This window comes from Hyperoodon ampullatus (assembly GCF_949752795.1).
Source record: "Hyperoodon ampullatus genome assembly, chromosome: X".
Taxonomy (NCBI): domain Eukaryota; kingdom Metazoa; phylum Chordata; class Mammalia; order Artiodactyla; family Ziphiidae; genus Hyperoodon; species Hyperoodon ampullatus.
The window spans coordinates 115,665,981-115,690,423 of NC_136913.1; the positions used below are offsets into that span (position 1 = coordinate 115,665,981).

Here is a 24,443-nt window from a genome sequence, read left to right on the forward strand (position 1 = left end):
CACCTTTCCAGCTACCAGAGCACAGACTCAAGTGCAACTCTAGACCAAGATTATGTCCTAGTAAATGGTCAGAAAGGTCTCAAATCCAGGAGGAAAAAAGGCAATGCTGATAGCAGTACAGTAAACAGGAACTCATTCAGACTAGTGGTCAGTGTCAAAGACAACTGAATAACAACAACAATCATCCTTTAAACTTTTCAAAGCATTTTTATATACATTACCTCTTTTGATCCTCAGAAGCTCTGGCAAGTCGGCAGATCAGGTGTTATCTTACACATAAGAAAACAAACTCAGACACTTTATTACCAATTTTTACACAGATACTCTCAGAATAGGAAATACAACACATGTCTGATTCATCTAAGGCTAACATCTATTAGGAAAGAGTCAAACAATATATTGGAAGCCAAAGGAAGATATCGACATATTTGACTGAAGGTGCTTTTAAACCACCATAAAAAATAAAAATTGAATTAACAAATCAGTAAAAGCAATTTATAACATATAAAATGGGTTAGCATCCTGAATATACAAAGAGCTCTTAAAAATCAATAAGAAAAGGTCATCTCAATAAGAACAATGAACAGCTAATTTTTTTTAATGATGAAAGAATATTAATGAGAAAAAACACAAAATAAAAAGTACAAATGACCAACAAATTTTCCTAATAAAAAAAGAGGGGACTTCCCTGGTAGCTCAGAATCTGCCTGCCAATGCAAGGGACATGGGTTCGAGCCCTGGTCTGGGAAGATCCCACATGCCGCAGAGCAACAAAGCCCGTGCGCCGCAACTACAGAGCCTGCACTCTGGAGCCCGCGAACCACAACTACTGAAGCCCACGTGCCACAACTACTGAAGCCCGCACGCCTAGAGCCCGGGCTCCACAACAAGAGAAGCCACTGCAATGAGAAGCCCTCGCACTGCAATGAAGAGTAGCCCCTGCTCGCCACAACTAGAGAAAGCCCGTGTGAAGCAATGAAGACCCAATGCAGCCAAAAATAAATAAGTAAAAAAATAAATTTAAAAAAGAGTACTATTTCTTCACCTAAACTGGGGTTATTGTAAAAGGGCAAACAGCAAATGGTCAGGAAAATGGACATTCATACATCGCTAGCGGGAGTGAAAAGAGATACAACTTTACAGAAGTCAAACAAGCAATAAATGTGAGAAACCTTAAAAACTGCATAGCCTCTGACCCCACAATTCCAGTTCCAGGAATTTATCCTGAGGAAATAATTAAAGATATGCATAAATATACTTACATGGACATTATTTATCTCACTATGGTCTACTGAAAGTAACCTAAATTTCTAACAATAGAAAGGGTTGGATTAATAACATATGAGACAACAGCATGACTAAGTAGTAGGTGGCCTCTAAATACTCTATTGTTATTATAATATAGAAATAGTTACATGGAAAGATGGCTATAATACATTACATGAAAGAGCACTATAATCCACTTTTTAAATATATACACACACAACTATATATGTACAATACTGAAAAAAAGTATGTAAGATTACATACTAAAATGTTAATAGTAGTTATCCTCTGGAGGATAGAATGTGGGTCATTTTATTTTCTACTTTTTCATTTCTTTGTGTTTTTTTTTCATTTTATCTAATAAACATGTATACTCATTTGTACAGTAAAAAATTATTTTTTAAAAAAGAATATCCTGGGCTTCCCTGGTGGCGCAGTGGTTGGGGGTCCTCCTGCCGATGCAGGGGACGCGGGTTCATGTCCTGGTCCAGGAAGATCCCACGTGCCGCGGAGCGGCTGGGCCCGTGAGCCATGGCCGCTGAGCCTGCGCGTTCGGAGCCTGTGCTCCGCAACGGCAGAGGCCACAACAGTGAGAGGCCCGCGTACCGCAAAAAAAAAAAAAAAAAAAGAATATCCTGAAACAAAGTTTGCTCTATTACATTCCATCTCAATGGGCAAGCATCGATCCACTATCTATAGACTTTTTTTAATGAATTTTTTTAATAGGTATCTCTTCTTTTATTTATTTATTTATTTATGGCTGTGTTGGGTCTTCATTTCTGTGCGAGGGCTTTCTTTAGTTTTGGCAAGCAGGGGCCACTCTTCATCGCGGTGTGCAGGCCTCTCACTATCGCGGCCTCTCTTGTTGCGGAGCACGGGTTCCAGACGCGCAGGCTCAGTAGTTGTGGCTCACGGGCCTAGTTGCTCCGTGGCATGTGGGATCCTCCCAGACCAGGGCTCGAACCCATGTCCCCTGCATTAGCAGGCAGATTCTCAACCACTGCGCCACCAGGGAAGCCCCTCAATAGACTTTTAAGATCTTATATCTGAGTAGATTTCAAAACCTAGAAACAAATGCTGTAGGCAACAGCTTATAACTTTTCTGTCCACCTGGTCATAGTGGTATCAGTAGTTATTGCAGAGGAAGTGGAAGAGATAGTAACCTGTTTCTATTAATACTACTTATTTTAATTGTGTGTGTGTGTGTGTCTGTGTGTATTCACTGAAATATTTACTGAGCGTCTACTATCTCATTGGGAGACACAGGGTTGAGGTAGAATACGCATAAGCCCTACCCTCAGAGAGATCATTCTCTAGTAAAGGAGACCCACGTTAATCAAATAACCATCATATATCACTACCAACTTGATAAGTGCTAGAAAGAAAAAACACAGGATCCCAGGAGAGGGAATACTGTAGAACCTGGTCTAATCTGATAATTACATTTCGGTTAATCAGGTCCAGTACTAATGCTAAAGAACTTCAACCAAAGGAGGGAAGAATGATAAACATCCTGATTTCATCATTTTTGTTCTCCTTCCTCTCCTAATCAACTCAATGAAATCAGGGTCTGCCATTGCTAGTTAGATCTAGAGGCTACGTTAACTCATTCAGACCACTAGAGGACCATGCAGAAAACATATACTATTTAGTCTTAAACATACACATAGACACAGAGAAAGAATGAAAACACACACAAATGTTATTAGCAGTTTTCTCTGAATGACAAGATTATGAGTGGGTATATTAGAGCATTTCAATATTAATTAAATTATATTAAAGCATGAAAAGCATTTTTAAATGTATATGTACCAGATATGTGACATTCAGTACCACAAAGCAGATATTATATTTCATATACAATTATGCTTATAAATGTATGAGAGGGAATAACAAAAACAATGGCTACCATGCATTTGGTTCCTATAGAGCAGCACAGGCCTGAGTTCTTCACAGTCCTCACTGGATTTAACCCTCTTTAATTCATGGCCCAGAGAGAAGTGAGTTGCCCTTGGTAACAAAGAGAGGAGGTGGTAGAGCTGGGACTTAGACTCCAGTCTGCCTGAAGGCAGAGTGCATGCCCGTCTCACTATGCCCCTCTCTCACCTAGATTTTTTGTCCTTTCAAAAGGGATGACGGTAAGGCTAGCTAGGGAGTCCAGAAAGACTGGTATCTAGTAGGCAATTAATAATGTTTAAATTTTAATTTAAATTTAGAAAAAGATGTGCACTGATTTACCTAACTCCCTTACCGGCCCTTCTCTTTGATCAAAAGCCATGTCTGTCTGGAGAATTCATACAGGCAATCTCCTCCAAGAACCTCTACCCTCTAGTTGGAATTAATCTCTTCCAACCCCACAGGCATTTTGTTTTTTCACTTTGTCTCCTTTTTCTAAGAGGGCATTCAAACTGTGTAAGCTTTGAGCCTTAAAAAACCTGGATCCACCCCATTCCCTTAGAAACCTGCTAAAATTTTTCTTACCGCATTTCCCATAGGATGCCTTGTACCCAAATTACTCACGCATAAAAGTCTCAGTTTCTGAAATTTGAGCTACTTGAAGGTAGGCATGAGGTAGTTTTTATCTCTGAATCCCCTACAATACCTGCCTTCAGACGTGCTAGGTACTTGCTCAGCAAATGCTTTTAGTTAAATATAATAGAATGCCCCTGCAAGAAAGAAAGCTAGAGCTGGGGAGATTGTCTGTGACCATGAAACAAAATACACAGTGGCTATAAAACACATGGTGATTAAGGGCATAGGCCCTGGAGCTGTATGTCCTGGGTTCAATTCCTGTCTCTGCCATTTATCTATTGGCTGTGCAACTTTAGAAAACTTACTTAATCTAAGCCTCCACTTCCTCAGCAATAAAATGAGGCTAATAATAATACCAACTTCACTGGGTTGTTGTGAGGTCTAAATGAGATAATATAAGTAAAACACTTCAGAACAGGGCATCTTTCATTCATCTCTCCCTGACTTAAATACATATTCAGTGAGGAAGGAGGTTTCTGATTCTCACCCCAAGCCTTCAACTTTCTCTTCTCCACACCAGCTCCACATCTTCCACCTAGGCCACCTAGACTCATTCAAACCCAGTCCAAGTGACTCCAGAGCCTGCCCTCTTAAACTTACACTTCACTGCTGGACTGGGAAGCAAAGGAGGAGACTAAAGGCATGAAACCCCATTCGGCCTTTGCAGGTAGTCTAGTTGTAAGCTGATGGAGCCTGGAACTAAAATCAGAGAAACAGAGCTAGAAGGCAACGGCATGTGATCAGTGAGACAACTGAGGCCCAGGGAGGGCAAAGGGGAACAGAATGTAGGGAAAAGATGGGGGGAAGTATGAAAGAAGAAACAAGAGCTGGTGACTGACTGAAAGAGGAGACAGGGAAAAGCAGGAGTATGAGGGTGTGCCGCAGCCCCTGGAAGCATCTCACAGTCAATAGAAGGAGAGGTGTTTTTAATTTCTATGTTACCACTTCCAGCTTAGAGGAAAATTGTTTCTACCTCCACTCGATTGACAGGAGAATTCAAATCTCTCAAACATATGCTTCATTACTCAAATATCAGGTACTGCAATTCAGTGAGACAGAAAGAGGAGAAGGAACATATGTTTTCAGAAAGTAAACAAATCCCAGTGGGGGAGGGGTGGGGAATAATTACTCTGGGCAAAAAGTCGTATTTTTCCTGGAAGCTTCTATAGGGCAGGGACAATGTCCTTTAATTTGCTGTGTTGGGCCCACTAGTGAGAAGGTGGGCCATGATAATGGCAGCTATAGGGGGGAGTTCAGAGCCCTACTGAACCAAGGGGCACGCGCTGGGGTAAGGAGTTAATCTACATAATCTCCTCACCTCACTGTTGGCCCAAGAACACTCTGCACCCGCCATTTTTGTAGGCTCTTTTTATTAAACAGTTTTCGGTCTAATGACTGACTTCTAAATCAATAGAGGGCACAGGAAGGGTTTACAACTCTCCCCAGCCTCTGGCTCTGCTAAAGCCACAGAATTTTGAAACTGAATTAAATCCAGAAAGTTCTTAGTTTAAAACCAAAATAAGTTTAAACACCCAGTTTCCAGTTGTTTTTCCAACAGCACTAATAATTAAAGAATCACATTTTTTATAACTTTGTAACCAAAATATCTCTTTGAGTCAACTCCATAAAAGTACACTAATTAAAGCCAGCATCTTCTGGCCTCTGATGAGAAATTCACCCCTTTATAATGGGATTACTAGAGCTTTGCTGTACAGATGAGTGGTTTGATTAATAATTTACATTTTTGAGGATATATAACCTCACTCATGGTCATGGTCTGCGTTCCTAAAATTCTCCTATTCAGTTTAATGTCATTATATTTGGCCCTGGCAAATGAATTAAGTTCTGATTAGACATCAATGTAATTATTCTCTCCCGTATACATTATTTTCAAAAAAGAAAGGGTTGTGATGGAATGGCCGGCAGTTTGAGCCGAGGAGTTCAGTGGGGCTCACAGCATGGGCAGGAGAACTGTCAGACTAGTCAAGAGGAAAAAAGCGTGAAATGGAGAAAAATTGCTCAGTACTCACTTAAAATCCCCACTACATTATAAAAACTAAATTAACAAATGATTGAATCTCAAAAACATGTTTATCAACATTCAAGCAATTATTTAGTCACATATTAACAGCGAAGGAAAAGAGCTCTGCTTGAATAGTGTCCCTAAACAGTTATTTCAAGCAGAAACGACTGGAGAAATTGCTCTGAGCTGATGGAAAAGGGTGCTCTAACCAAGGGCAATTTTACTTAGGGGGAGTGGGAGAGACAGGAATCTGACAGAAAAAAAAGTAGAAGAACTGCCAAGAGCAGATGGAAACAGAAAATAAGGGAGCAGAGAAAGAGAAGACGCACAGCAACACTGCTTCCTCCTCCTTCATCTCCTCCACAGACAGCAGGTAGGAGAAAGCCTTCCAACGCTGGATGAAGATAGCGCTTTTCTTCCTCTCTGCCATGATAGCGTGCACCAGAAAATGCAACGAAAAAATGGCCGGAACACAACAACGCCTTCGTGATCTAGCCTCTTGCTTGTGTGTAAAATATACCAGATAGGTATATTTGGAAGAGAAGCTTCAGAAAGCTGAAAAAAGGATTGCTCCTGGAAGTATTGACATTTCAAACAGCTCAGCTTCACATCTAACAATGCATAAAATAAACCCCTCTTTCAAAGGGTCCTTTGCCTAAGTGCTCTCTCACCTGTGCACTGGAGCTGCTTCAATGTCATCTACATGGGGCAAAAGTTGTTGAATTACATCATGAAGTCCAGCTTTGTCTAGGATTATGTCTGTAATGGTAATGCATCATTTACCTGGCCCCATGTGGGGTGAAGTGGTCCACAAAAATGAGCTGTCTAGATAATAATGCAGGTATGGAGTGCTTTACAGTTTTCAAGACATTTTCACATACATTATTTCTACTCCTGAGGAAAGCAGGACTGTAATTATTATCCCCATTTTGCAGATAAGAAAACTGAGGCTATTAGAGTCTAAGTAACCACCCAAAGTCATAAAGGCCATAAACAGAGAACTAGAGTTAGAACTTAGATTTTTCTGACTCCAAGTCCAGTGTTTCTTCCATTGCCTTTAAGCACCAAAAATATTTTTAGCCATTCAAAATGGAAATATTAAGGGAAAAACAGTGAACATAACTTGATCTTTCCTTATCAATTCACAGCCATCACTAGGAACATTAGTTGTTGGATCTATTACAACATAGGGGCTACTGAGACAGGTAGGGATATACCCCTCCATAAAATGCCCCCAACTGCCACATTCAGTGAGTTCTTGAGTCACTTTTATGTCCTCCACTCTTACTGTCATTCGTTAGCTTCTCGCTGCTCATATGTACCTCCCTCTGGCAGTCTTTCAAAGCCCTCCTAGTTAACTGCTTATCTACTACTGGCTGGAAAACTAGAAAATCAAGCTTGTAAAGACTGTGCATAAATTCAGAATGGTAGTAGGCTCTGAGCAAGGACCCAGGAGCTCTCAGATGAGTCAACTACATAAAGCAGGAGCTCCACGTCATTCTAGGCGCACAGAGATGTTTTCTGCTTAACCATCATTTCTCCTCTCTGATAAAGAGAGTTCACGTTGTGAGAGAGACAACTTCCAGAAAAGCGAAGTGTTGCTGCATTCTGAAGAGTCTGTTCTCACTCAAAGTCAGTGGTACCCTGGCGAAGACTGGAATCCTCCAACGCACAGAAAAAACCCGGACACACCCCAAATATTTCCTGATGGTACAAGGTTGAAAGTTATAATGAAATTCTACAAGGAAAACAGAACTCAAGGCTTGAAAGTGCAGAGGTGGTGGAGATATGATGAAAAACTCAGAATTCTATCCCATTTTTCTTCTCAAGGACCACAAATACTACAATTTCTTAATTTTGTTTTACCTCAAGCACACTAAGAACAGGAAAACCATGACACATGATGGCTTGGAAGAAGCTGTGGCATCAATGAGTTTCCTCATCTGTAAAATGGAGACAATTACAGTATGAACCTCATAGGGCTGCTGGGACAATTAAATGAGATAATTATGTAAAAGTAAGCATCATATAGTAGGCACTTAATATAACTGTCACTATTATTATCATTATCATCATCATCATCATTATTAGGTAGGGGAGAAGAAAAAGAGAGAAGAAAATCTACTTTCAGCCAAGTTTTTCAAAAAAGAATTAATTAAGCAGAAACAAAAAACGATTGTGCTGTCCCATTTTACTAAGCGCATCAAAGTAAATTAAGTTTAGGAAACGAGGCAATGCAAAGATTGAAAATAAAGAACAACTTTTTAAATGCTTCAATCATTATCAAGACAACATTAGCAACAGAGCACTCCAACCACTGTAGCAAAGGGCCCCAGGCTCATTTATGAGGGCAAAGGCTTCCTACAAATGAAGACATAAACTCCAAATCGAGGCAGTAAGGATTGCTCGTGGAACTGTGCACGTATTTGCAGAAAGCACTCACTGCTTAATACCCCCAATGTGAACTAGTGAAGGAACCCTAAAGAGATTGTGGATCTAGGCCAAGATCAAGATGAGCTATGTTCAATTTCATGTGGTGAAAACAGCTCACATCAAATTTCATAGGAGTGAAGTACTGGAGCAATTTTCTCAACAATTTGTTCTACCGGAATCTTGGGGAGGGGGTGTATTTTAGGGAAAAAGCAACTGTGTCTGCCAATTAAATTCTTTGGAGTACTAAGTAGTTATAAGAAAAAGGTGGATACTCTCTTTTTCTCAGCAATCAGTAATACATCATCTTGTAGCAATCCCTGATTTTAGTCTTGTCTCTCCAGACAAGGAGACAATCCTACAGAAGGGATTTGGGGCAATGTCTCTACAAACATGGCATAATTGCCTTGAGGTCTAGGACCATGTTTTATTTTGTTCTTATGGGGTTTATTTTTTCTAAGAGTGAAGCAGGAAAAGAATAAGAAGAGAGAATGAAACAAGTTAAAGAATGAGTACATATGGTGACAAGGTAGAAGTCACCGGCAATGAGTTCAGACATTAGTTTTCTCCATGTTCCTTTGCCAGGGCTGTCCTTCTGCCTGTCCCCACAATTTGAGAAATAATATATTTATATGTATGTGTGTGTGTGTGTGTGTGTGTGTGTATGAGAGAGAGAGAGAACTAGTAGGTGCTGCCCCCCTACTCTCTACCCTCTGTTCACAAGACAAGCGTTCAGCTTCCATTCTATAGCAGCCATATCTGGAAGCTAATCCAATCAAAATCTTGTCAAAACTTCCTTTCTCTCCTAGTCTTCTGCTGTTCCAGAACTAGAAAACACAACATGCAAAATGCAGAACTGGACAGAGATGTGAATGCTGACATGCAAGGCCCTCAGATAGACAGCCACGTCAGCTACTCTTCACGCTAGAATACCAGCGTGATCACTCCACCACCCCCATCCAGCCAGGCAATGGTAAGATAACATCTGTGGGCTTGGTTATTCTGGGAATGAAACAAATCACAAATACTCCATTCTAGAAAAGCACCTCCACAGCCCATAGAGTAAGATTCAGCCCTCCACTTCAACTCGATCCTCATGTCACATCACTTCTCATCACCCTACTTTCAGCCAGTAGATCAGCTCCAAAATCAATCTAAGAAGTACATGAATGGTACATGTATTTTTAAAATGAGCTTAAATTATTCATTCTTTTGCCAAATTGTTAGTCTCAACAAACTCTTCACAAGAGTCTGACTGCATAAATAGGTTAACAAATACTTCAAGCTTCCGTATTATACTTCATATAATCAACCCAACATCCTGAGGCTTTGACCCAAGAAACTGTTGTGAATGTATGTTTTATTAGCTAATTTGAATAATTTTCTCAGCTAATTCTAAGTATTTCATTATAATATGCAAAATAAGCTATAATCAACCCACCTTACAATTCAAACAGGTTAATTCTTATAAAGGTGCCATAAATCTAAAGATTTCGAATGTCAAGTAGTAAGAAGTGTTATTTTTCTATCTGACCCCAATTCTCTCCTTGTGGGACAAGAAAAAGGCAGCTGATTCCATCTGCTTAAGGAAGGATAGAAGAAAGCCCCAATATCCATAATTAACTTTCTTTCACAGGACGTGGCATAATGAGGTAGTTAAAAGCATATACTCTGAGAGCCAGGCCAACTGGGTTGAAATCCTACTTTCCCCATTTATTAGTTGTGTGACCTGGGGCAAGTTACTTAACCATTCTGTGCCTTGAGTTTTCATCCATAAAATGGGGAACCTAATAATACTACTTACTTCATAGGGTTTACTGTAAGGATTAAATGAATTAATATATGTAAAACACTTAAAAGAGTACCTAGCACATAATGCTATATAAGTGTTTGCTCTCATCACTACCATCATCCTCCTAGCTGGGTCTCTGAATCAAGGGAGATACTCCCCATCCAGCCATGACAGTCCTACAAGTTAATAAGGAGAAATGTAATTTCCTACCCATTCTGGCAACACCACAACAGCTATCTTTTACAGTCATACACAGGTGTAGTAAGAACTGAGACTCAGAAAAAGAGAAAGGATAAGCACTCACACAAATGAGAAAATGTAGGGCCATTAAGCCAGTTTTTCCCACTTAAATGGAAATAGTCCCAGTGGTCAGAAAGAGTTTGTGCATGTTCCACAAATATCCAACTAACTCCTGGAGAAAACTGGTATTTAAGTAAACATTTTTGTTTTTTAAACAAGTTTTATGGGCTAGTGGAGGGAAAGTACCATTTATTCCTTCTTCAGAGATTTCATCCTTTACATACAGGTAAACAGAATGTCCTTAGACAATGATTTTTGACAATACCCACCTTTCCAAAGATTGTAATGCAGCTTCTCTAAAAACCATGTTTTTCCTTAACCAGAATCTCTCACTGGGAGGTTTGTTTGGTTTTTTTTAATTTTAATTTTTGTTTATATTTTGGATGTGTTCGGTCTTCATTGCTGCATGCAGGCTTTCTCTAGTTGTGGCGAGCTGGGGCTACTCTTCGTTGCCGTGCGTGGGCTTCTCATGGCAGTGGCTTCTCTTGTTGCAGAGCACAGGCTCTAGGCACGCGGGCTCAGTAGTTGTGGCTTGCGGGCTCAGTAGCTCCACAGCATGTGGAATCTTCCCGGACCAGGGATCAAACCCGTGTCCCCTGCATTGGCAGGAGGATTCTCAACCACTGCACCACCAGGGAAGTCCCTCACTGGGAGGTTTTTATAACAAGTATTAATGTTGGAATGGTAATTTATAAATCATACTTAGCATTTGAAAGCCCAGTGCCCAAATAATGATGCCATTGAGCAGCACATCTCAAATGATCCCCAGAACTCACCTTGGAAAACTGCAGCATTCTGAATAATTAAGAACTTGAGCTCCATACTTGCAGACTGAAGCAGTTGTTCCATGTTCAATCGTGCTGTTAGTTGGTATTTTTCTTCCATCTTTCTTGAGCAGCATGTTGGGCCCTTGGGGAGACATACTTGCAAATCTGATCCTGAAACAAACAAGTTTTTCATGTTTCAGTAAGCACAGTGTCTCTCTCTCACACACACACACACACACATATACAGGAGGCAAACAAGGCAAAACAATGCATTTCTTTTAAAATACAGTAAAATCTTGATTATCCAAAATCAGCATTTACCTTAACTAATCCCTGCTTTCTCCCAATTATCTTTATGACTGATTCTTTTTGAATAACCGTAAGAATTAATTGCCTAGGTTTGACTCATAAATGCTGTATAAACTAATTTATAGCACAAAGTATACATCACTGAACACCAATATTTAATTTGTCTGTTAAAAGACTAATCTTCACTCCTACAATTTCTTTTTCTTGATTATAATTTATGAATGAAAACACAACCAAGAAGCCACTTTCAAACTTCCAGTTATGATTTCCCAATGAAATGTATGTCTGGCCAATCCAATGTCACTAACATTAACATTCAATCACCAAAATCCCTCACAACTCTTAACAATTCTAGCTGTAGCACAAATGCCAACCTCCTGTTCCTCTGAATTCCTGAGCTCCCTTATGATGCAGAATGCTTTTTTATTTCTGTATCTCGATAAAGATCTGCCAAATGAATAATCTTCTTGATTATTCCAAAGTTAGGGAATCCGAACCTCTTCTCAGTCCTCAACCAATGTGACCCTTTGCAGTCCTCACAGTTAACCAATCCCTCCTTAAAACACTCCCCCCACCCTGCTTTAGTGAACCTACCCAGTTCACTAAACCTATCCACACACACCCCATACACCCCCCACAACTGCTATGGCTTATATATATATATATATTTTAATATTTATTTATTTTATTTATTTATTTTGGCTGCGCTGGGTCTTCACTGCTGCACACAGGATCTTTTAGTTGTGGCATGCAGACCCTTAGTTGTGGCATGCAGGTGGGATCTAGTTCCCTGACCAGGGATAGAACCCAGGCCCCCTGCATTGGGAGTGTGGAGTCTTACCCGCTGGACCACCAGGGAAGTCCCACTATGGCTATTCTTATCTATCTTTTCTTACTTCCTCTTCGTCTGTTGTTGTTGACCCTCTTTCTCATTCTACATCTCTGCCCAACCCCAATGGTCTTACCTAAACCCTGTAATTGCTGAACTCTCTAATCCTGCCTTCACCTTTCTTCTGAGCTCCAAAATCCCACATTTTCAACTACTCTGTGGGAATCTCAAATTCAGCAGACCCCAAACTGAACTCAATATATCCCATATAAACACACACAAAGTTACGTCTCCTGTATTCTGTACCTCAGTTAATGATTATCGTCTACCAAGTTTCCCCATAATAAAAACCCTTTCTGTTGTTTTCAGCTCTTCGCTGGTGACTCAACACACTTCTGTATCCATGGAAGTCATCAGCATATAAAAGAAAATTGAAGCCATGGGAGTAGGTGAGAGTCATTCAACAAATATTTTATTGGGTATCCACTATGTGACAAGCACTGTGGATACAGCAGTCTGTGAAGTCCCTGCCCTCGTGGAGCTTATATTCTTGGAGACAACAAACTACATATGTAAGGTCAAGCAGTGATAAGTACTACAGAGAAAATAAAACTAAGTAAGGAAGGGAAAACAAACTGTGGTATACTCACACAATGGAATACTACTCAGCCATACAAAGAAATAAACTATTGATACATGCCACCACATGGATGAACCCCGAAAACATTATGCTCGGTGAAAGAAACCAAATTTTAAAAATTACATACTGTATGGTTCCATCTAGAAAGTGAAAATTAATCTATGGTGACAGAAAGCAGTTCAGCGGTTGTTGGCGGAGATGAAGACGTTCAGCGGGTGAGAGTGAGGAAATTTGGGGGAGTGATAGATATGTTCATTATTTTGATTGTGATGATTGTTTCATGGCTGTAAATATATGTCAAATTTATCAAACTGTACCCTTAAAATATGTATAGCTTATGGTATGTCAATTATACCTCAATATAGCTGCTTTTTTTAATGTTTAAAAGACAAAGTAAGGTAGATAGGGAATGTGGTGATTGCAGGGACGCTTCTATTTATGTAGGGTAATCAGGGATGGCTTCTTTCAGAAGGTGACATTTGAGGAGAAATGAGGGAAACAACGGAGAGTCCCAAGATTTTATATCCTCTACTAATACTAGCAAATATTAGGGCTCAGTACATATTTAAGTCCAATCTCCTTCTTCTTCTGTAACTCCTGTTTTACTCAAACTTTCCCTTCAATAAGCATTTGTTGAGCTCTTCTGTGGTGGCCATGAAAATGTGCATCTCAGACCTCCTACCGCAGGGAGTATAACTGACGAACGGTCCCAGCTGCTGTGCTCTAAATTCAACACCATGTTGTGCCCAGGCCACAATCCCTAGGGGCTGCTCCCAGCCAATGACTGAGCATGGCAAAGATGCCAAGTCCTGTGAGACACAGGACTTTGCTGACAGGCATTTTGGCTTGAGGACTCCCCACTGACCTTGACAAAACTTTCTTAAAACTGTACTGCAGTTTACATTCTCTCTACTCAACCTTCCTTCCTTCCCTCTCTCCTCCACAGGGGTCAGACCTACACCACAGTCGAATGGCTCATTTCCTTCCCAAGTGTTTTCCCCAAGAAACTTCTTGCACATCTAGTGCTATATTGGCATCTGCTTCTCAGAGGACCCAGTCTAACATATCTTCTGTGTGCCAAGCACTGTGCTACATGGTAGAGGTACAGCTTTCAACAAGAGAGACGTGGTCCTTATCCCAAGGAGCACACTGCCTAGAGGGGTTAACAGAGATGAATACCTAGTGCATATAACTCGGTGCGATAAAGCGACGTAGTTAGCTAGGATGACAAAACATGTATATGGGATATCCCCCCAAGGGGGGACACCCCCAAAGTTCCATAAAGTCCTTGGCAAAGTAAGCTTTCATAATAAACATCAAATCTTACTGAAGTGAGGCTAGAAAGAATATTCAGACGTTTTAGCTTTTCAATGACTGAGGTGGTTTTTTTTTTAAAAAAAAAAGGTGGGGGGAACTAGTTAGCCCTAAGTTACCAGAAAATTTACTTTTGTAACAATCTCTGATTTCCCTAGGAATTCCAGTTATCATGGCCCCAACGTATGTGTCCAAGTTTTCTAAATTTAGGAATGAAATTCATCAAGTTCAACCTCACAGTATTGACTCCAAGCTCTCCACTTCCTCCTCCTCAAGGGAGCTGCTGACAAAAGTAGTAAAGGAGAGCATGGATAATGCGTATCACCAAACCTAACCCAGCACTGCGGTTTATAGTACTGGATGGAAAGGTGACGTTTAATGTGTCAAAATACAATTTGCGGTCTGGAGACGCAGAGTTCAGATTTATCTCCTATAAATGTCAATCTCATATACAAGCCTTAAACCGATTTTAAATAGGGTCTAAGCTCAAAGGCTTTATGATTATCTTCAGAAAAAGAAAAAAAACAGAGCTAGTTCTAGCTCACTGTGTTCTTTCTACATGAGGTTACAAAATGTAATGCCATTCTAGAAGTAGAAACTGATTCAGTTTATTGGACCAAGTAGGGAAAGAGTCCCCTTGGGGACAAGTGGCTAATCTAGATTTATTTAAACAAGGGTAGTTGGGACACATGTGTAGATATGAAAAATCCTATATAGCAGGTACTTTCCAAACACCAATTTATTTTCTTAGTAAACTGATGCCTAAATAGTGTGTGGTTTAAAATACCTGTATTTGCATACATTCATAAAATTAAACGTTATAGATAAAATTCTTTGTGTTGCTAAATTTCCATTGGTGATGATTTCCTGTTTTCAAGAATGGTAGGGTTTATTTGGCAGGGTGGCTGTTAGTACTGTTCTAACTCCCAGCAGCTCTAGCTAGTGGGAGTTATAATAGGGCTCAGATCTTTTCTTTGTGAAGTGCTGTGAGTTACTTACATCTTAGAAGGTAACAAACTGCCACTCAATGTACCAACAGAAGCCCAGGAATGACTCTTTAAATGACCATGACGCCAGTTTGGTTTGCCTTAATATGATAATTCATGAAGTAACTTAGAGCATGCATAGGGGTACCCCTTCCCTGAGCTGGTCAAGTCTCATCATTGTATAAACTCCTACTACCTCAGGAATTCGGTTAGCCAAAATCTTTAAAGGACTAAAACCTCAAATGAGAACTTATGGGAAAACATGTCAGATGTCACGAAGAAAGGTACGTGTTATATCCAAATATAAGAAATGTATATATAGCAATATTTATCCTCCCACCAACTTATCACAGCCTGGTTAATCAATAAACCAGTATAATTGATCTGGGGGCTATGAGTTAGCTATAGATTTGAGGACATAAAACATCTATAAACTGATAAGAATTCACGATTTCCAAACCAGGAAGGAGAGAACTAAATGCCAAAGGGAAAAACATTTTGTTTTAAGTAAATTTCATATAACTCACAGGCCAGCTTAAAATAAGCCTCAGTACATGATAGCGTAAGGAACGAAGTGAGCCAGGAGAGCTAGACACACCTATATGAAATGACAAAAATGAAATATAACCATTTTAATGCATGAACATGCCCATGAAAGAAACAAGACAGAAAGAACACACAAAACAGAAAGAAATAGAGAAAGAATTTAGAGGGGAATCCTCATCAACAAAACAAAGAATTACTCTGGGAACCAAATCCCAAGTGGGATGAATAAAAAGTAGAACCGAGGGCAAATGACTAAGGAGGTACACTGAGAACTGGTACATACTTGTGTGAATAAAAGCAGAAAGGCCAATTCAAGAAATAAGATGTAACTTACAAAAGACATAGTAAGCAGCAAAGCATTCTTTAAGTATGTCAGGAACAAAAGAAGGTTAAGGGAAAATAGCTCCTTTATTAGATGGGAAGGAAAAGTAATCACGGACCACACTCGTCAAAGAGGTGCTCACATTTTTTTTTTTTGTAAAAATGGAATTCAGCTGGGAAATGGGAATAGAGACAAGCACTATAGCCTGGGATGGAGATAAGGAGAAGACTTAGCAATTGACTATTCGAATGAGTCAGAAAGGTTCAACTCTTTAGGGCTTAATAAGTTGCATTCCCAGATGCTAAAAAAAAAAAAATTAACTGAAGTCATTACAGGGCTGCTAGTTCCCATTTATTCTGGAGGATTAAAAAGTACCTTCATACTATAATCTCATCTCCTAGATTTTTAGTTCCTGGAGAGCAGAGAATGACTCCCATCTCCTTTGGGATGCCCCGGCGATCTCAGCCAGCCCTGTGCATGTAGTGGTGCATTAATGAGGGCTGCAGACTGAGAACACAGAAAGAACACTTTCTGTCTGTCTGATCTAAAAAGGAGGAGTGGAGACAGATGACCCTGAAAATGTTACATCTGTATGCTGTGATCTTGGAAAAATATATTAAAATACCACAAAAATCAATTTCCAAGCATCTTGAAGATTCACAAACAGATGTTTCGCTTGAAGAAACTATAAAGTAATTTATTTCTAGTTATTTTGAGACAATGTCTTGCTTGCACAGTGGGCCCAGTTCTGGGTCTTACAACTGAGAAGGGATATTTGAGTTATGGAAGCTTTTCTCTGGAGGATTATTCCCATGTGTATCCAAGCTGGGCACCCTTACCAGTTGCTTTCCCTTCCAGAAGCTAAATCACAGGTGGTCCACCGAAAGCTCCCTCCTGATGTGTACTCTTGTGTAAGGGGATCTCTTAGGTTTGGCTACCTGTGTCCTTGCCTGCTTGACCTATAACACAGACTCTCTCCTTTGGGCCTAGTTCTTAGTCTTTTTGGCTCCATTCAAGGACTTGACATTTTAGACTGCTTCTGGTTACCCTTAGCCGCCTCCACCAGGACTGGGACTTAGGTTCCTCTCTGCCATGCCAGTCACAGGTGCACCACACTCACTTGGAGACCCCATTCCAGGCCTGAGCTCTGTCCCTAATTGGAAGAGGACAGTGAACACTATCTATAAGGCTGTTTAATTGTATCTGTTCTATTGGATTTTATTCCAAGTCAGTAAGTACTAACGGCCTGGAGGCCAGCGTCATGGTAGGCAAAACACTTATGGTCCCTCTGGTCAAGTAGCTTACAATTTAGTCCTAGCCCCACCACTTACTAGCTTGCAACCAAGGGTAGATTATTTAACCTCTACAGGCCTTTTTGTCCCTATTATCAATACCACTTACCTTGCAGAGTTGTTGCAAGGACTGAGTGAGATTATGCATGTAAAGCTCTTAGCCTACTTGGTACAAGGTAAATATTCAATATATGTTAAGTAAAATTAAAATAAACAAAAAACAAATTCATGCTAAGAGACCAGACTTTCACACACAAAAATAGCTAGAGAACAGTAAAAGCTGATATATGGTTAGGTGACAAAATATGCAGTATATTTTCTGAGGTGACAGAAATAGTCTATATTTTAATTGGGGTGGTAGTTACATGGGTATATAAAGTTGTCAAAACTCAGTAAATTCTTCACTCAAAATGAGTGTACTTTATTATGTATAAATTATATTTCAATAAAGTGGAATTTTCAAATATGTAATATAGACAACATTTGCTGGATAAGTAAATGCTCACCAGAGGCTCTAGGGGTCAAAGAAGACTTCCAGGAGGAGGTAGGGCTTGAGCTACACGGTAAAAGATGAGAAGGTCAATGGGTGGAATGCATTTGGCACCTGTGGAATAGTGGGGCAAAAATAACCTGCCTAGAGAGAAGCTAGAATCTGGGGTATAGCTAGCTTATCAGGCAAGATGGGCCAGAGTCTGAAGGGCCTTGAATGCAGACAAAAGACTATGGGCTTGACTCCATGGACAATAAAGAACCACTGTTGAGTCTCAAGCAGAGGCATGATATGATGAAGGGTGCTGTTTAGGAAGATTAGTCTTACAGCTTGAAATTGGGAAATGAGCTAAATAACCCCTCAAGGTCACTTCCAGCCCTCCGATTCTCCAATTACCTTTATTATGTTCTATATGTTGGTTATTTTACTACACTGCAATTTTAGCTAATGACTATAAATTGTCAAAAATCACATTTAAAAACACGCTAAAGAACAGAAGAAGTATTAATGTAGACCTTGATCCTTATACTTTTCTAAAAGCAGATAGAACATATTCAAACAGCAACAGAAGAGACTAAATCGTCAGGGCTCAGTAACAATGAAAACTGAAATATTTTCCCTATATATACGCGTGTGTGTGTGTGTGTGTGTGTGTGTGTGTGTGTGTGTGTATGATGATTTCACACATTTTATTGCCAAGGTCTGCTTTATGAATGGCAGATTTTTTTGCTAACAAACCTATGCTGTGCTAAAAATAATAATGTAATATTATCATTAAAGTAATACTAAACAAAGAATGAATGATATCCAAAACTGGTTTGCTTCATGACTTATAGGGAAAATAATAGATGCCTATTAGAATTATCCAAAGGATTAAGTGCAGGTTGCTCTACAAATGAACGAAAAAATAACATATCAACCATTTCTAAAAGGTTTTTTTTTAACAGAGAACAAGCCAATTTGCCATCCAGAAATATTAACTAATTTCCTTAGCATATAACAGTGACTTGCTATTAGAACGGTGCCTTTTCCCCTAATTAATCATTATCTAAATCAAATCTTACATGCTCATTAATTTCTTACTAATCAAGATAGGAATACAGATGAAAGAAATGGTTGCATTTGAAACCAGTGGGGAAAGTGAGGATTGCTGGTGGAAGAAATTGTCTTAGGGAACCCAGATGAAGGTTACCCTTCTGTTATTTAGCCTGAAAGAACATGACCTTGCAAAGGGCACACCTGGGTATCACGAGCTCAGACTTTAAATCAAAGATCATGCCTGGGGCCGTGACAGACTCTGCCTCTGTAAAAGGCAGGCCAAAATGTCCTACCACACTGGAGTACTGGGAGTTTAAAGCAACCCTGGAGATAAGCCTGAGAACTAAAGAACGAATTACCTTTATCTCTACTGCCAACTGTCAATTAACTGCATATCATTTCATGCCCAGTAAAGGTTGAATCCCTAGATCACTACACTCTCCCACAAAGAGGTTCTTTCTGGACCACATTCCCAAGCAGCAGTCAAACATGTGCTCTGGGAACACAGATTCACTGATTACATTCAGCCTGCCAAAGTGGTAAACAATTCATTCATACAACATTTACAGAATGCCTACTTTGTGCTAGGGTCTCTGCCCAACCCAAGGAATACAGTAATGAACAGGACACAGTCCCTGCCCTGGGGTTCACAGATTGGTCCAGGAAATGGACTCCCAAACTATCAATAACTAGAAATTTCTAGGTCACTCTGGACACCTCATTCACCCTCATCCCCTATAGCCAACTGTCACTAAATCCTACTGGTTATGCTTTTTAAATATCCCTCATCATTCATCTCCTTTCCATCCTTGCCTCATCACCTCACCCCTTTTCACTTGGAAAACTATTACAGCCTCTAAACTGGCCTTCCTGCCTCTACCCTCTCTTCCACCCAAGCCGGAGAGAAACGTTGCTAAAGTACATATCTGATCACATCGTTCTCCTTCTTAAAAACGGAGCAGAGCTTCCCTGGTGGCGCAGTGGTTGAGAGTCCGCCTGCCGATGCAGGGGACGCGGGTTCGTGCCCCAGTCCGGGAAGATCCCACATGCTGCGGAGCAGCTGGGCCCGTGAGCCATGGCCGCTGAGCCTGCGCGTCCGGAGCCTGTGCTCCGCAACAGGAGAGGCCACAACAGTGAGAGGCCCGCGTACCGCAAAAAAAAAAAAAAAAAAACAGAGCAAAGACACAGGCGTGTGAAAGTGGGTGGCATATACAGGCTTTGCCAAGGAACCTGGTAAGGCTAGAGGGAAAAGTGAGCTGGTGGAAAGTGGCTGGGGCCGTATAAGGAGGAGTATGTGAGCCCCGCCACCAGATGATTCCTAGTTACCTTTGGCTATTTTTTGTTTGTTGTCTTTTTACATTTTTTTCCAGCTTTCCTGAGGTATAATTGACTCTGAGTTATTTTTGGATTGGATTCTCACAGGAGAGAGTGTTCGCGGGGGCAGAGATGCACTCCACAAGCTTTCTGTCCTTTGAATTCCCATAGCACTCCGCATCCTTTATAAAGACACTTCTCACACTCTCTAACTTGCATCATGGTTACATTTGCATGCCTTATCTTCACTACATTTAAGTTCCTTCAGGGAAAGACCCTTGACTGACTTATCTTTGTATCTCAAGGGGCTCGCTGATGGTTTTGGTTTGATGCCCTCCCCTTTGACTTGGAAACAATGCCAGAACTTCAAGAGAGTTCAGTTTTAAAGGAACCAGGTCAGATTAATTGATGCTAATAGAGCAACTCATAGAAGAACGGTATTCCAGGAAAAATAAAGAATCCTCAGAGCCCAAAATGGAGCTCTCTCTCACCTCCTCTTCTCCCTTCGTCTCTTCCCTCCACCCCGCCCCCCACACACACATTATTTAGACAGGGTAAAAACCCTAATAAAAACAAAATTGGGTTGGAGGATATGCCAGTTGGGATAAAGAATCTTTTATTTATTTATCTATCTATCTATCTATCTATTTATTTATGGCTGCATTGGGTCTTTGCTGCTGCAGGCGGGCTTTCTCTAGTTGCGGCGAGCAGGAGCTACTCTTCGTTGCAGTGTGCGGGCTTCTCATGGCAGTGGCCTCTCATGTTGCGGAGCACAGGCTATAGGCGTGCAGCCTTCAGGAGTTGTGGCACGCGGGCTCAGGAGTTGTGGCTCGCGGGCTCTAGAGCGCAGGCTCAGTAGTTGTGGCGCACGGGATTAGTTGCTCCACGGCATGTGGGATCTTCCCGGACCAGGGCTCGAACCCGTGTCCCCTGCATTGGCAGGCGGATTCTTAACCACTGTGCCACCAGGGAAGTTCCGGGATAAAGAATCTTTTAGAATTCTGCCAGAGGGACTAAACCAAGGCAATTTTCCTGTCTCTCCCTAGTCACTCTTTCACTAATTGTTATTCTACTCAGATAAGTAGCGGAGATCCCATCTTTTAGGAGATGTATAATTTTTATTTTTCAGATACAATATTCAAATACGCAGACCTGAAGCATAGCTGAGAATTTCAACACCCTAGGCCCAATCTAAGTGCTAGGCCATTTCCCCTGTGTATGAAATCACATCGTGGGTGGGGGGAAAGAACCCTTCCCTACCAAGACTAAAGTGTTATTATCTGTTCTGCTACCAAATCAGCTGTGTGACTCAACCAAATACCTTTTCAGATCTGGGCCTGACTAGATGACCGTGCAGACAATTTCAGATCTGAGAGTCTGCTTTCAACTATAGGTCAATCAATAGTCACTAAGCCCATTCTAGACTAGGCATTGGGAGGACACAAAAGAAGCAAAGGACCTGCCTCTGCCCTTCTAAGAAGGCTCTGTCAATAGCACTTGACAATAGCTATACATGAACATGGATATGAGGCCAAGGCAAAGACCAACAACTCAGCCTTTTCAGTGCTTCACCCCATGTAATAACCACATTCCCTTTTATATACCCCTTTGTCTCCAGAGGCCAACTAATGTCAGATAGCTTCCTGATGGATGGCACGCAATAGCAAAGGGAAGGACACTGGAATCAGACCAGGTTGTGAATCCCAGCTTCACCACGTAACAACTGTGTGATCTTAGGCAAGTTACTGAATCTCTGAGCCTCAGCTTCCTTATCTATAAAACGGGAACAATAACACCTACCTCTCAAGGTGGTTGTGAGAATTAAACTCCTATTTAATGTTTCCCAAACACGTGCCTTCATTTCCTGCTTCCCTATTTTGTTCATGCTATTTCTGTCCCAGGACTGCTCTTCCCCTAGCTTCAGCTATTAAAACCTTCTCATCCATAAGGTCTCTCTCAACTGTCTCTTTCATAATGTTTGTCTCTCCTCCCCCAGGTAGTCTCTCCACCAAATAAACCCCAGGAGCTGTCAACTCTGTGAATTTTCAGCACACTTTGTACTTCTAATACTGCATTTTGCAATCTAGCTTTTATAGCTATTGTTATACTTTTATACCCCTACCATTAAATTGTAAGTTTCTGTAGACAGGAACAATATCTTGGCCATCTTTGTATTTCCTGACATGGCATAGTACCCGGAATATAGTAGACACTCAATTAATGCTCGTTGAATGGATGAACAAATACTCAACAGTTAGACCCTGCTTCCTATAGATAGTAAGCTCCTTATGTCTTGAGGCATTCAAGCATAATTTGGGTAGCAATGTCAGAGATACCACAAAAGGGACTCCTGCACTATGTAGCATTCTGTGCCTGGTGACCTCCAACGTTCCTTTCTCTCTGCGTTTCCATGAAGACCACACTCTAACTCACTAATCTCTTTACATGCCAAGACTGTCACTGCCACAAATGTTAGAACTGGTCCTTTTGTCATAAGCAAGTGTGACAGTATTTCTTCAGAGAATGTCTCATCTGTGACAACTATATATTTACCGTTCTGCATGCAAGTTGTACCTAAAACTCAGTATACCTGACCCTAAAAAGGCAGTCTTTTGCTTCACAGATGTCTCTGGCTTCTAAAACTCCCTGTGCCTGATGTTTCTGCAAACCACAAAGACTAGGTAGAAGGCTACGGTAGATTGAAAGCACACCATCACCTTGATCCTACAAGTCCTGTGAAAAGGTTTTTCAAGTGACTAATAAGCAATGATTGCCTTCTTATGGCTAAAGTGTTTACAAAAATATTTTTTAAGAAAAAACATCCAATAAGGCCATGAGTTAAAGACACAAAGTCCATGCTGAATAACAATACGGTAGCCTATTCAGTTTCAGAACTCTTCTTCTGATCCAGAGTGACTAGGTAAGTCATTTCACTCCCCAGGTCCTTGATTTAACCATTTAGAAAGTGGGTTAACAGCAGTTGCCACCCACATCCCTTTCAGGAAACACACTGAAATTTTGTAACCAACTTTAAGCTTCCCTAGAACAAGTTCCCCTTAGAGTAGAGAGCTCTGGTAAATCGGGATGATTCAAGAGGCCCAGAAAGTTCTCTTCTGTAGTGGACTGAATGGTGCCCCCAAAGAAGATTATGTCCATGTACTAACCCCTAGAACCAGTGAATGTGACCTTATTTGGAAAAAAAGGGTCTTGCAGATGTAATTAAATGAAGGATCTCAAGATGAGGTCATCCTGGATAATCCAGGTGGGCCCTAAATCCCATGACATGTCCTTAGGAATGACACACAGAGGAGAGACACAGGAAGAATAGAAGGCCATGTGAAGACAGAGGCAGACATTGGAAGGATGCAGCCACAAGCCAAGGCAGGCCTGGAGCCAAGAGAAGCTGGAAGAGGCCAGGAAGGATTCTCCTAGAGCCCTTGGCGGGAATGCAGCCCTGCTGACACCTTGATTTTGTACTTCTGGCTGCCAGAACTGTGAGATAGTAAATTCAGTTGTTTTAAGCCACCAAATTTCAGGTAATTTGTTATGGCAGCCCTGGGAAACTAGTACACCCTCTCTCTCCCACCTATAAGTACCTGCCTAGTAATGTCTAAATGTTTCATCATGGGTGAGTTACTACTTGGTTAAGCAATTTCATCAGGTGTTGTCTTAAAGCATAACATTCCTTGAGTAATTCCCTCATACCTCAAGGCTAAAGAGTTTACCTGGGAGCTTCCTGGAGCACAGGAAAGAGGGGGTGTGGTGGGGGAGTTAACCCAGCACACCTGGATAGGGACATGGGGCGATGTCAAAGGGAAAGATTAAAAAAAGATCAAAGGGGCCAAAACCAAATTTTATCTATGCTCAGCCTTGAGAAAGTCATATTGACGAAGCCCAAATGTTACTTTAACAGCACAGTCCCATACTATAAAACGTAAGTCTTGCAGAAGCAAAAAAAATAACAATATTGCCTCAGTCCTTGGTTCATATTCCAGAAAGTCCGTTAGCAGGGTGCTCAGACTAATCCAAATGCCTCATTCTCACTGCTCAAATGTGTTTGTTTTCAACGTATGGACACCAAGGGGGGAAAGCGGGGCCGGGGGTGGGGGGGCGGTGGTGGGATGAACTGGGAGATTGGGATTGACATATATACACTGATGTGTATAAAATAGATAACTAATGAGAACCTGCTGTATAAAAAATAAAATACAAAAAAATGTTTGTTTTCTTAAGCCTGATACATTAAGTATATT

The 24,443-nt window shown here is 40.8% G+C and overlaps 1 protein-coding gene across 3 annotated transcripts in view; it reads right to left on the minus strand.

Moving 5' to 3' along the window:
• GPC3 (glypican 3) overlaps positions 1–24,443 on the minus strand; it is a gene marked incomplete at its 5' end in the record, with an annotated part of 437,280 nt that overhangs the window by 394,059 nt on the left and 18,778 nt on the right. The window contains one exon of one of the 3 annotated variants that reach the window (XM_079727247.1): positions 11,168–11,281. The exons of 1 other annotated variant lie outside the window; for it this stretch is intronic. In XM_079727247.1, the coding sequence (XP_079583373.1) occupies positions 11,168–11,281 (114 nt within the window). Of the gene's footprint in view, positions 1–11,119; positions 11,282–24,443 lie in introns of all 3 variants that reach the window. One more of the 3 variants, XM_079727246.1, reaches the window with a different exon arrangement.